This window comes from Hydra vulgaris, chromosome 13 (genome assembly GCF_038396675.1).
Source record: "Hydra vulgaris chromosome 13, alternate assembly HydraT2T_AEP".
Classification (NCBI taxonomy): domain Eukaryota; kingdom Metazoa; phylum Cnidaria; class Hydrozoa; order Anthoathecata; family Hydridae; genus Hydra; species Hydra vulgaris.
In genome coordinates this window covers 1,865,277-1,880,092 of record NC_088932.1, presented here as the reverse complement: position 1 = coordinate 1,880,092, position 14,816 = coordinate 1,865,277, and the positions used below count along the sequence as shown (strand labels likewise).

Below are 14,816 nucleotides of genomic sequence, written 5' to 3'. Positions count from 1 at the left end.
TCTTCAATTTTTGTGAAAGACATACGAAAAATAATCTTTTGTAAAAAACATACGAAATACAATCTTTTATTCTTGAATGACGAAAGATTTTTGTTTGAAAAATAAAGAAATAACAAAGTTATTAATAAAGAACATCAAAAATAAAAATAAAGAACATCAAAAATAAAAATAAAGAACATCAAAAATAAAAAATAAAGAACATCAAAAAATCAAAACCTGATAACTATTAGTTAGGGGTTAACCGCAAAAATAAATTAACACGAGCATGAGCAGTTATGTCAAATTTGCATTCTCTTCGTTTGGTGACACACCTCTGTATCAGGTCGTGATGGTGTCATCCGATACGGCCCGCACGCTCCTAGTGACGCCACTGCTCCAAAGCATTTATGTTGATTTTTAAAGTTATCTTATTTTAGAGCTAGCCTCTTTTTAGAGTCAACTTCTTTGTAGAGCTAGTTTATTTTTAAAGCTATTTTCTTTTTTCTAACTTTTAATAAACTTACAAAGTTAAGCTATTATAAACTTACTCTGTTTACAGTACGGATACAAAAAAAATTTTTTACAAACAAAGAAGCTGGTGCTGGAGTCGAAACTCGGATCTCTTGGTATCTTTACCTTTAAAAATGTTACACAACAAAAGTAGTCTCAGTGCTCTCAAATTCTCACAGAAATGATTACTCGAAACCTTTCTTTGTCTTGAAATAGTTAAGACAAACATAGGTTGTTGTTTTTTTAGTAATATTTAAAAAACCTACCTAAAAACAAAACAAAAAAAGTTAAATTTTAGAATTTATAACTTTTTAAAAAAAAATTAAAAATTTTAACAAATTCTACATATTTCTATATTATTATATTTATTAAAGTGTCCAGACAAAGCTTACAGCGCGCATTTACGTAAATATTTTATCCTATATTTTATTATTTATTTCAGCATGGTTTGGATTGAATACAAAAAATTACTCAACAAACTTGCTGCCGTTAGGGTTGGATATTGCACAACAAAGATCTGATAACTTTGATTATCCCAATGCACCATCGAGGCAAGACTCGTTGCATTTATCAGAAATTTACAGCATGACCTGGTTCGCCTATGAAGTTCCTTATGAAATTGTTATAGAACAAGAAGACGACAAGTACATGAACAAAATGGAAGAAAAATTTATTGATTGCTTACATATTTTGTATAAACGTAAATTCGTACAAGCTAAAAAATAATTGAATGAAGTTTGTAGAAGCTAAAAAATGATTGGATGAAATTTGTTGAAGCTAAGAAATGATTGAATGAAATAATTTCAATATTAAATAAAATGCGATGTGGCAATTGTTTAGCACATTGTGTTACGTATATGTAGAGTTTCTAACCGTCTCTCGTAATGACTGGGATAGTCCCGGAAACGAGACGCATTTCCGGGGCAATCTACTTTTTACCCCAAAAATAAGTTTATGTAAGTAAATGGATTTAATATACTCACATTTTTTTGAAAAAAATTAAATTTAACCTGTTTTACGTCTGACTAAAAAATTAAGCTTTGGACTTCTTTATACGGGACATTTTAAAATAATAAATTACAAATCTCAGGTTACTGTTAGATTTGTAAACAAGTGCAATGGTAAGTTATAAACATTTTTAATTTGTATTTCTGTTTTGCTGAATATAAATATATAAGATTTTAACTTAACACATTTAATAAGTAATGGTTTTAACATAATTTTCATCCTTTCTCGTTTATCATCCTTCCGTTTCGAGTTTCAAAGTTTTTGGAAATCATTAAGGATTAGTTGAATATTTTGCAACATTTGTTAGTAAACGTTAAAACATCGCCTCCTCCGTTAAAAGCAAACCAAAGTAAAAATTAATTTTTTTTGATATAATATCAACAATAATTTTAGGCCCAGTCTTTCTGTTACTATTCTGCATTTTTAATACAATTGTTCGATTTATTTGAAAAAATCTCTGTCAGCAAACCTACGTATACGTAACATCTCGCCTTTATTGCTTCACGTTAAGTTTTATAAAACACTTTACGCTTTGCGACATAAACTATCATTGCGAAAACGTTTGTTTATTTGTTTTTTTATCATTTCAAGAAGCACTTTAATTTTGTGTAACAATTTTTAGCACATATTTAACAATTGTATTAATGAAAAATACTGAAAGTTTTTTTAATTTTTAATTATTTTGTTGGTTGCCGCTACTTGTTTATTTTTCTTAAAAACCAGGGATTAAACACTTGAAATCTAAAAAATACTCCATTGTGACTTCTTAGATTATCAATAATCTGCATTGAAAACAAAACCAATTGAGAATATCAAAGTTAATTGGGTTACAGTTGAAAGCAAGTACATATAAAGTCGTCAAAAAGCTTTGATGTTTTCATTAATAATTATGCGTAACCATGAGAAACTAAAATCAAACAATAAAGACTTGATTATATTTCGCCTTCCCTACCATCGCATCAGTCGATGCAGTTGCGACGCATTTTGGAGTTTGAGATATCTTAACTCTCGGGCATAGTACGAACTTTAAACTAAGATTATTCCGGTGGATAGAACTTTGGAACAAAAAACCTAAAAACTTGTGTCCCTCAACCCCAAATGTGATAACTGTAAAATGCCGAGTTTTATGCATTATTATAAACAAAAACAAATTAAAATCTATAACCAGCAGTAACATGCTGCATACCCAAATAATTTGAAATTATATGCGTAAATAAATCATACATATTTTTTTAAAGTTTATGCAAGAAGTACCGAAAAACGGAGATATAATTTTATTTGCTATTTAAAAAAGTATTGGTCTGAAAATCTAACTGTAAATTAACCACCTATGTCAATTTTTTTCTGATATATAATTGAATTCTGTTTATATTTTTGAAATAATAATGATTTGTTAAACAGTTCTAACTCGTGGAAATGTGTTTGGATTAAACTGACTCGAACAACAAAACAACATTTTTTACGTGTCCCCGAAAAATGCCCAAAATATTCTAATTATAGTTTTTTGGCATAAATTGCATTTTAAAAACTCTTATGTTCAAGTGGTATAATTACATTTACATCGTCAATACTATTGTTAATGAAACAGTTAAGCGAATAAAAAAAAAATAATAATAAATTATGATGTATTTTATAATAAAAAAAAAGTTTAACCGAAATAAAATAAACACAATTATGTTAATACTGAAGCTTTAAAGATAAATTAATACTAAAGCTATTAAGATGTATTGCTGAAAACTGCATACTATGAAAACAAAAATTAATGGTGTCTATTTTAACGTTGATATGACTGAAACAGAAAGGTGCCTTATGTATCAACTAAGAAATCAACCTAAAGAACTTAATACTTCAATTACTAACGCATCATCAATATATTATGGTATCGGAGAATACAAAATAGTAAAACTAAAACACACACAAAATTAGCAATCAATAATTTTAAATACTAGTTTATTCAAAGCACTTTAGTGTAATAATAAATTTAATGAGAACAAAATTGCAACTACACCTTTTCAAGATGTAAATGAGAACTTGAAAGTTGTAATTAAGAAAAGTAAGATGTAATTAAGAAATACAACATGTAATTTAGAAGTCGCGATATGAAATTAAGAAATACAACATGTATTTAAGAAATTTTAAAATGTAATTGAGAAACCCAACAATATAAAGATAAGAAATCACAATATGTAATTTGAAAAACAAAAGTTGTAATTAAGAAATCGTAGTATGTAAATGAGAATACATTATTTGTAATAGAAGATTTCGTAATTAAGCGGCTATTATGAATCACGTGATGCAATGTTTTTCTCGGGAGGGCAAAAATGTAAACAAACCAATAATAAACATATAAGGGGCATTCCACGTCAAGTGGAACCAATTTTTGGTCAAATTCAACATCACCGACTCGGATTTTGATGAATTTTGGCTCACATGTTGGGCATATGGACAGAAGAAAAACATGTAAATTTTTTTGACTTAGGTCAATTATTTTCTGAGATATGACCTTTCAAAGTTTTGACCTTTTCACTTGACCTTGGTTATTTAAAACGTCATAACTTTTTTGCTATTATACTTAGGAAGTTGATTTTGGTGGCAAACAGAAGCTCTTGCATAGACGAACAACTTTGTGTCTATACAAAAAAGTGATAAGTTCAATAAAAAAAAATATTGGTCATTTGGTCATTTGACCTTTGGTCGATGGCAAAGGTCAAAAGTCATAATTTTTTTTTTTTACAGATTGCTTTTTTTATTGTGGATGTCCCATGAAAAAATCTTTTTGGGATTCCCATAAACAGCTTTGGGAATAATTTTAAAGTATAAGTAGGTTCTAAAAATTTAATATTTGTCGGCCGTACAAATGCGATATTTTGAGGTCATTTTCTGTAAATAGCCTATTGTAAATATATATTATTAATTATTTCCTTTTTTTTCTTTTATTTTCTAGGTTGTGATTTAATTACTAGTACTATAAATACATACTAAGTCAGTATTAAATTATATTAGGCTTAAAGCTATATATATTTACATTAAAGTTATCAATTCATTTCCATTGAATTAGTCATCAAAAGACAACTTAGGAATTAGTTTTTAGCAACTTTCAAATTAAATTTAGATTAAAAATGGCATTTCAAGCACAAGTAAAAGAGTTAAAGAAGAGACAACACTGTTGTTATGATCCTTTCCAACACCATAAGAAAAAACAATATAAAACCTTGAGGGTAGCTACTAGTCGGCAAGTAGCTATGTATCCCTCAAAACTTATGGCTGAAGCAAAATTATGTGATAATTGCCGAAAGAGGATCACTGGCTTACCTTCCGAAATATGATTATGTGATGATAAAAACTCTGCAAATTGTAAAATAGAGTCAGATTCTCAAGGCAGTTCCAGATCTCAAGATATTTGTAGTGACAAGGGAGATAAAAATTATCAGTGCCAGGAAGTAGAAATTTCTATTTTTAATAAATCCTTGTCGTTATTGGGTGAGTCACCTTTGGATGAACGCAAGTTACAAACTGTTAAAAGTTATATTCCGGAGAAAAAGAAAAAGCTTAAAAAACTTGTAAAAAGGAAGTTAGACCTTTTATCTACTAATTCAGATGCAATTGATACTTTAGAGGATGATGAATACGAAGCAACTAAAAAAAAAGTTTCCAACACATGTGCTGATGACATTGTTAAAGTGTTTCAGGATAAGTATAAATCAACACAAAGTAAGAGTGAAAAGATCATGATTTTGACAATATTTGCTGCTCAATGGAGTAATCGAAAAGTGATGAGAGAATTTAATTGTTCGCATCGACTCGTATCTCAAGCAAAAGAAGTTTTAATAACCAAAGGTGTTTTATCAACCCCTAACCCGAAAAAAGGGAAATCACTACCTGTACATGTGAAAGATATGGTAAAAGAGTTTTATTACTCTGACATTGTTAGCCGTGTAATGCCTGGAAAAAAAGATTTTCTATCTGTTATGGAAAATGGGGAAAGAAAACATATTCAGAAAAGATTAGTTTTAAGTAATTTGAAGGAAGTTTATCATTTATTTTCAGAAAAGTATCCAAATATCAGAATTGGGTTTTCGAAGTTTACAGAGCTACGTCCAAAAGAATGTGTCTTTGCAGGAGCAAGTGGTACTCACTGTGTGTGTATGTACCATTCATCAAAATGTTAAACCCATTATAGTCGGATCACATATGAATGATTTACAACTAGAAGACGAACTAGAAACCCCTATTAAGAACTACAAACATGCTTTCGCAAAAATCCAATGAAATCCTTCCTTACAAGCATGTCCTCTTGGCGAGTGTAAAAATTGCCCTGGAGTTGCTATGCTAAAGGAACGGCTGTTGCAATGCTTCGAAATTAAAGGAGTTGAAGAAATTGAGTATAAACAGTGGACTACAATAAATAGGTCCCAGCTTCAAACCTTTATACAGTCCACTGATGAATTTATTGAAAGATTTTTAGGGAGTTTGAAAACACTTACTAGGCATGATTTTATTGCTCAAGACCAGACAAAATGTTTAGACTGGAAGAAAAATAGTTTATCAGATGGAGAATTTTTGGTTATCGGTGATTTTTCAGAAAATTATGCATTTATTATACAAGATGCAGCACAGGGATATCATTGGACAAATAATCAAGCAACTTTACATCCTTTTGTTTTTTATTAAATAAAATATGAAGGAAATTTATGTCATGGAAGTTATGTGCTGCTTTTGGAATGTAATACTCATGACACAATTGCAGTTCATCTTTTTCAGCGTAAACTAATTAATTTTTTAAAAGTGAAATTTAAGGTATTAAAAATAACATATTTTAGTGATGGCTGTGCAGCACAATACAAAAACTGCAAGAATTTCATAAATCTGTGCTATCACAAAGAGGATTTTGGTATTCCAGCCGAATGGCATTTCTTTGCCACAAGTCATGGTAAGGGCCCTTGTGATGGAGTTGGAGGGACTGTTAAACGTGAAGCAGCAAAAGCAAGCTTACAACGTCCATACGATGACCAAATAATGACCACTTATCAATTATATACTTTTGCTAGAGAAAATATCCATGAAATTTCCTTTGAATACCTCACTGCAAATGATTGGCAAATCGAATCCACAATATTAAAGGAAAGATTTTCGAATGCTAAAACGATTCCTGGTACCCAAAAACTTCATTGCTTTAAACCATTACCCACGAATGAACTTCAAGTACAAGATTATAGTTCCAGTTCTGTGTCTAGAATTGAAAAAATTACATCACAGAACGTTTGCCAGCTCAACTTCAGTTCAATTACTGGCTACATGGTTGTAGAGTATGATGAGCATTGGTAGATACGTTGTGTGTTTGAAAGCAATCCAGAAAAAAAAAGAAGTAACCATGAACTTTCTTCACCCTCATGGTCCAAGTCAACTTTTCTCCTTCAGAGATCCTTCAGATATTTTTACCGTTGGTTTGAATGATCTTTTGCTAGCAGTTGAACCCAAAACTACAACTGGTTGGTCATACTTCATTACTTCTAAAGAGTCTGAAGGAGCAACCAAAGCACTTAACTTGCATCATCGTTAACTATTATAGCTTTTTTAATTTTTTTTTAGCAAATGTGTATTGCAATGGTAATGGTGTAAATATTATACTGCATTCAGTACTGTACTGCTATGTAGCTAAAACTGCTAAATAAAGCATTTTTGTTACTTTTCAACTATGTATATATATATATATATATATATATATATATATATATATATATATATATATATATATATATATATATATATATATAAATTAGTAAAAAACACTTATCTAACTTTTATCTTCAAGTCGAAGATTAAAGTTAGATAAGTGTTTTTTACTAATTTATTATTGCTCTGTTCTTTAAGAACATTGAGCACTCTATTTGTAAAATAAACTAACATAATTTACATATATATATATATATATATATATATATATATATATATATATATATATATATATATATATATATATATATATATATATATATATATATATATATATATATATATATATATATATATATATATATATAAATTTATATATATATATATATATATATATATATATATATATATATACATATATATATATATATATATATATATATATATATATATATATATATATATATATATATATATATATATATATTTACATATATATATTATATAACCTAGGGCCTACATTCAATAAAATACTGTATAATTTTAAGGTATTTAAATATTAAATTTTAAGAACCTACTTATACTTTAATATTATTCTAAAAGCTGTTTATGGGAATCCCAAAAAGATTTTTTCATGGGACATCCACAATAAAAAAAGCAATCTGTAAAAAAAAAAATATGACTTTTGACCTTTGCCATCGACCAGGGTCAAAGGTCAAATGACCAAATGACCAATAACTTTTTTTTTATTGAACTTATCACTTTTTTGTATAGACACAAAGTTGTTCGTCTATGCAAGAGCTTCTGTTTGCCACCAAAATCAACTTTTTAAGTATAATAGCAAAAAAGTTATGACGTTTTATATAACCAAGGTCAAGTGAAAAGGTCAAAACTTTGAAAGGTCATATCTCAGAAAATAATTGACCTAAGTCAAAAAAATTTACATGTTTTTCTTCTGTCCATATGCCCAACATGTGAGCCAATTTTCATCAAAATCCAAGTCGGTAATGTCAGATTGGTGGGTCCACTTGATGTGGAATGCCCCATAAGAAAAAGATAAGAAATAATACATCAGGTAAATAACAAATAAGAAAAAATACATCAGGTGTGTAATTTTAAAAATGATATACGTTTACAAAAATAAACACAAATAAAATAAAAGTCGAAAAAAATTTAGTAAAGAATATTTTATTTATACTTTTAACTCAATAAAATAGAAAAAGATACAAACCAAAAAATTATTCTTATTAAAGCAGTGAGTTTTTGCAAAGAATTTATTTGCTTTCTTATTGTTTAAAAATGATTCTGTATAATATAACTTTGGTTATTCTCTTAACCTTTAATTAAGTTTTAATCTTTTTGTTTGAATATTTATTATCATGTTGTGTTCCTTACTAAGTTTTTACTGTTTACTATCTCAGTTAAAAAAACATTATGGTTAATGATCGCTGTGTAGTTGGTATTTGCAATAACGATAAACGTTATCCAGAGCGTTACGAAATACATAGTAACGTTAAATCTGGAAAATTATGTTTCCACAAATTGCCTGTTGATGGAAAAACAGGAAAATCATGGATTCATGCAGTTTCTAAAGGGCGAAAACACTTTGTTATACCTAAACATTTTAAAATCTGCTCTAATCGTTTTGTCAATGGCATGCCCACTTATGAAAATCCGAACCCAACACTCTTTTTGACATACACCATGAATGTTCAATGTACTCCGGAAAAAAAACAATCAAGACCTCCTCCAAAAATCAGAACAACATCTATTGTAAAACCTGTTTCGTCAAAAATGATTGAATCTATTAACTCTAACTCGGATACACTTACAGCTGAAGAGTTGTCAGATCTTATGATTGTTTCTTCAGACGAAGAAAGCTTAATATCGTTCGAAATAACTCCATATGTTAGTGGCGATGCAGTTGCAGCAGAATTATTACACATCTCCGACTCTTTCAAAGAATAATTACACCCACCCGCCTCTCCCAAAGAAAAAGACACTGTAAATCCAATTTTGTCTAAAAATAAAGCAGGCTACAGTGTTAAAAATAATATAGAGCCTACTCTATTATCAACATATACTGCTTTACAGTTTTGTCATATTACTAGGGACTCAGATGTATCGACTTTTACAGGTTTACAAAATGCAAAAATGTTTCAAAGTGTTTTCAATTATGTCAAGCACAAAGCAGCAGTTATGAAATACTGGGATGGAAATAAGAGAACAAATCGATTACGAAAAACCATGTCCAGTGTTAAATCCGTCGAGCAGCTACACTTATCAGAAGATTATACTATTAGCGATAACTTATTTCCTATGAGAAAAAGCGGACCTAAAAGAAAAATCTCACTTGAACAGGAATTTCTTTTAGTTATGATGAGATTACGTTTGGGTCTTTTAATTGAAGATTTAGCTTTCCGCTTTTGTATATCAGCTGGAACAGTTTCCCAAATTATTATTACATGGGTAATATTGTTATCTAAAGAATTGGACAGTCTAATCTTGTGGCCTAGCCAGTATACAATTCGAGCAACTATGCCAAACTGTTTTATGCGATTATATCCAAAAGTGAGAACAATTATAGATTGTTCTGAAATATTTTTTGAAACATCAAGTGCTCTTGATGTTCAAGCTTGTATGTGGAGTGACTATAAACATCATGCAACAGTCAAATTTTTAATAGTCTCCCCTTTATGGTGGACGTGCCTCTGACATTTTTATTGTCAGAAATAGTGGTTTTCTTGATATACTTGAGCCCTATGACCAAGTTATGGCAGATCGTGGCTTTAAAATAAGGACAGACCTTGCATATAAACAGTGAACTCTTTGTATACCTCCAAGTGCTGTTAAAGAAATTCAAATGTCAAAAGAAGAAGTTCGAGAAACATCAAACATTGCTAATGTACGTATTTATGTGGAGCAAGCAATAAAAAGGATAAAACATTTCCGTATTTTAAAATTAACACAGCCATTACTATACCTACCTATCATGAATAATATACTACGCGTATGTGCTGCTATATCAAACTTGAGAAAACCATTAGTTTCTAAATAGTTCATTAAACAAATTTAGTTTACTAAACAGTTTTTTTAATTGTATAATATAATGTTCCACTGTCCAAACTTTAGGTTATTATTATAACATGAGTTTATATCAACTAGGGTTTGAAAGATGTGTAAAAAATTAGTTGTTTTTTTTAAACCGAACCAGCCCCGAAAAAACTTTTTTTTGAAAATCTTTTGAAAATGCAAAAAGATTCAAAAAAATGTAAATAAAAACAACATATTTATCTACAACTCTTGAAGATTTAAGCTAAACATAAACTAGACATTGAGCACATGCAACAAACCCAGTCTAGATCTGCTATTAACTCATAGTCTTCTTTTTTTAAATTTTGACATGAACAGTGAAACCAAGTGCAACATACTTCACATTGAATACTGCTAAATTCATTTAATTCTTTAACATTGATTTCTGGATCTTCGAGTATAAATTTATCGCATTTTCCACAGAATGTTATAGATTTTATTAGTAATAATGCTGGAGAAACATATGTTTTGAAAAAAATATCTAAATTTATTTTCACCGTATCCCAGAGCTCTTGATCAAATTCGATTACTTCAACATATAAGTCCTTAAGCGTCCAAACAATAAAATATGCTGACTTGCAATTTGTAATTGCCATTTGGGAATTAATCTGTGTGTAATATTTATGACACTTATTTAATGTTATTTGATCATTTTTTATTGTAAAGAAATTACATTCACTAGCTCCTTCTTTGATTGTTTTATTAAAAATTTTAAAAGGACATTTAACTTCTAAACACATTCTACCATGACATTTGCATACCATAAATCCATCTGGGGAGCAAGCAATGTAAGGTCTGTCATACAAAATAAAGAGACCACTTTTTCAATTTTTAAACCAGTGTGATTTAATACATGCTCTGCATAAAATTTTTTTATAGCATCTTGCTCATGATCAATTCCCCATTTGATAGAAGCAGTAACAAATGTTTTTTTATGAGGGTATAAAATCTCAGCAACAAGAGGAGTTGTTTTAGGCTTTTTAGAACTTGTATTTCTAGAAAGAGTATTAACTTTGGTATATATTCTGTGATGTTTGGATGCAGTTACCCTCCCCTTTCTCATTTGAAACCAGGTATTGCTTTTAGCTTGATCTCTTGTATTATATTCCACGTTTTTAATTGTTTCATGTGTTAAAACCATTTTTTCTAATAATATTTTGCCTAATGTTGACTCATCAGCGTTAGGATGGTCTAAAAGTATTTCAAATGATAGCTTTTCAAGATCAGGATTACTTACAATATTTTCATCAGATTTTTTAATATTTGATTTAAATATTACAGCAGAAGGCTCAGATATATGAATGTTGTTTAAAAAAGTTTCAAATGAATGTTCATTAAATTCACGATGACTTTCGATTCTTGGATCGAATTCTTGCAATGCTTCCATCCTAGTGTTTTCCTTATTATTATTATTATTTTTTTCATTATTTGCAATTTTTTTTCTAACAACTAGGTCAGTTATTAATCACGGTTTTATATCTTTTCTAGAAGACTTATTCCAGACACAAGCTTGTTCTGTTCATGTTGGATTACACCAACCTTTGTTATTAGCATATTCCATTTTATTAAGGGTGGCAATGACATGATTACAAACTTCAAAAGCTCCAGCCATACACGAACACCAAGCATAAAGAATATCATTATTACAAAAGGCAATCCAAAGCTTTCTTTTTTTGTGAATTTTTTGCGAACCACACACTTCAAAATATGCGAATAAAACATTTTTTTTAAACCTGAAGTGCATTATTGGGCCTACAAAACCACTATCGAAAAATGAAAATGCTTTTTGGTCCTTATATTTGCCAATATATTCCGAATCAAAATATTTTTTATTAAGAATATATGAAAAATTATTTCCCATTGTTATACTAGGCCACTCAGATACTTTTACATTTAGGTTAAATTGAAATATTTACTGTATTAGGCATCTTATACTTTTTAACTATTTAAAAGTTAAGAAACATTAAAAATGAGACTATTCTCAGAGGCAGGTAACATTTTTGATGGAAAAAGAGCTCGTTTGTTGCTAAAAACTGGATAGCAACACTTTTTGCACCACAATACTCTTAAACTTTTAGAAATCCTTACATAAGTGATTACTACAAATAAAATGAGACAAAGCTACAGTTAAACCGTCTAAAATAATTTTACTTTCAAGCATGTTAGGCCTTCTTGTGTAGACTTGCTCAAATAGGTGACTTTTTAATATAAACATAAAGAATTATTATTACTTTAGTATATACATCAACTATTTTATAGCCTTTTGAAAAAAGGGAAAGCTGCTACATCGATTATCTTATAGCCTATTGCTGCAAGAGTGTGTTGCTATGTTGACTATCTTATAGCTTGCTGCTACAAAAAAGTACTGCTACATTAAGTAAGGGTTTGGCATAAGGCAGCAATCTTTTTTTTTAATTATTTTATTAATTAAAATTCCAAATGTTTAAAAAGCCTCCATTGACGAGAGCGCAACAAGCAAAAAAAATTTATTTAAGATCGCTTAACTGTAGCTTTACCTAAAATTACATTGTGTTTGTTAAGAATTTTGTACCTGGTTTGTTAAGAACTTTTTTACCTAGGTTTACCTATAGTTCTTCATTGCCCTGTACGACTATGATGTTTTGATTTAATTTACACAGTCTGTGTCACATATCTTAAAAAAAAAAGTAAAAAATAAATTCCAGCCTGTAATATTGTAATTCCGGTCAGAACCGGATTGACCTAACAATCAATAATTTGTTCTATTAAAGTTGGTGAATTAATCAAGAAAGCCTACCTTCAAATTCACATTGACAAAAAACTGTAGCCATATCAAACTGTGATTATAAATGGGGAACGGTATTGTTTCACCAGAATGTGTTTTGGCATCAACGTGGCTCCAACAATAATGACTACAATTCTTCGTCACGTGCTCAATATGAGTTCTACTGTGAAGAAAGCATGTGATAATTACATTGATGATATATTTGTCGATGAAAGTGTAGAAACAGCTGAAAATGTAGCGAAGCATCTTGAGAAATTTGGGTTACAGTGTAAACCTCCAGAAGAGCTAGAAAAAGGACGTGTTTTAGGATTGAGAGTCGAACGAAATAAAAATGGGGAATTGATATGGAAGCGGGACAATGTAGTACAATTCGAATCTTCAAATGCAGTCACACGATCACAGCTTTTTAGCAATTTAGGTAAACTTATTGGACATTACCCGGTGGCAGGAAGTTTGCGTTTACAAGCTTCATACATCAAACGATTAGCTGGAAATAGTCCATGGAATGAGTATGTTTCTGAAGATTGCAAAGAAAAAATGAATGAGTTGCTTCACTGTTTGGAAAAAGAGGACTCGGTTGGTGGGAAATGGCTGGTACCAGTGAATGGAAAAGCTGAGCTTTACTGTGATGCATCGTCCATAGGACTGGGTGTAGTTCTTCTAATTGGAGGAATCGTTATTGAAGATGCAGCATGGCTACGACCAACGAGTGATACGCACCATATTAATATAAGTGAACTAGATTCGATACTTCAAGGGTTAAATTTAGCCAGTAAATGGGATATAAAAGAACTCACAGTATACAGCGATAGCAAGAGCACCGTGGGATGGTTAAACGCAGTTTTAAAAGAAGAATATCGCGTAAAGACTCGGGGAATTTCTCAGCTGCTAGTTTAACGACGGCTGAATACGATAAAGGAAATAGCAAAAGATATTAAGATTATTGTACAATGGATTCCATCTGAACTAAATCTGGCCGATCGACTTTCACGAATCCCTCAAAAATGGTGCAGAACAGTGTGTGCAACCGGAATAATCCAACAGAAAGACATATGGAAAGTTCACTCAATTGGTCATTTTGGTGTCGATCGAACATTGCAACTTTGTTTATGAAACAACCAGAATGTATCACGTAAGGAGGTTTCAGCAGTAATTGCAAGTTGTAACCAGTGCAACTCCATCGATCCTTATTCCGTAAAATGGAAGCATGGTCAGCTGAGTGTAAAGCAGAATTGGAATTGGGTTGCTCTCGATGTGACGCATGTATGTGCAGAACTATACTTATCAATGATTGACTGCGGCCCATCACGGTATACAGTGTGGCGCAAACTGGTAACCAAAACAGCGGCTGAAATTATTGGAAAGCTGGAAGAAATATTTTCCTTATTTGGACCGCCAGTTTGTCTTCTAATGGATAATGAATTTCGTTCACACACGCTAACAAGGTTTGCTGACGAATGGGACGTTGATTTAGAATATCGAGCAGCTCATCGAGCTCAAGGCAATGGTATCGTTGAACGCATACAAAGAACAATCAAAAGAACAGTCGCCCGCTCACGTTGCTCAATCGCTCTGGCAGTATTATTGTACAATGAGACGATCTCATCAAATTGTAGTAAAAGTCCATCGCAGCAATTTAAGCAAAAACCAACGTCGTTTATTCCAGGTGTCGATACACGTAAGAAAGTCGAAAAATATGAAGCAGACAAGGAAGGTGACAATGTTTGGATAAAACCAGCTCAAGAGACAAAATGTGATCGGTCTTGAATACCTGGTATCGTACGGAAGC

The 14,816-nt window shown here is 30.5% G+C and overlaps 2 protein-coding genes across 3 annotated transcripts in view; both read left to right on the top strand.

The window, feature by feature from the left end:
• LOC100197148 (polycystin-1-like protein 2) overlaps positions 1-2,193 on the top strand; it is a 212,699-nt gene extending 210,506 nt beyond the window's left edge. For both annotated transcript variants that reach the window (XM_065816396.1, XM_065816397.1), the window contains exon 39: positions 932-2,193. In XM_065816396.1, the coding sequence (XP_065672468.1) occupies positions 932-1,215 (284 nt within the window). In that variant the 3' untranslated portion in view covers positions 1,216-2,193. The remainder of the gene's footprint in view (positions 1-931) is intronic.
• A 10,957-nt stretch (positions 2,194-13,150) lies between these two features.
• Positions 13,151-13,924, top strand: LOC136089524 (uncharacterized). Its single transcript, XM_065815574.1, has one exon. The coding sequence runs from the start codon at positions 13,151-13,153 to the stop codon at positions 13,922-13,924; it is 774 nt and encodes a 257-aa protein (XP_065671646.1).
• The last annotated feature ends 892 nt before the right edge of the window (positions 13,925-14,816 follow it).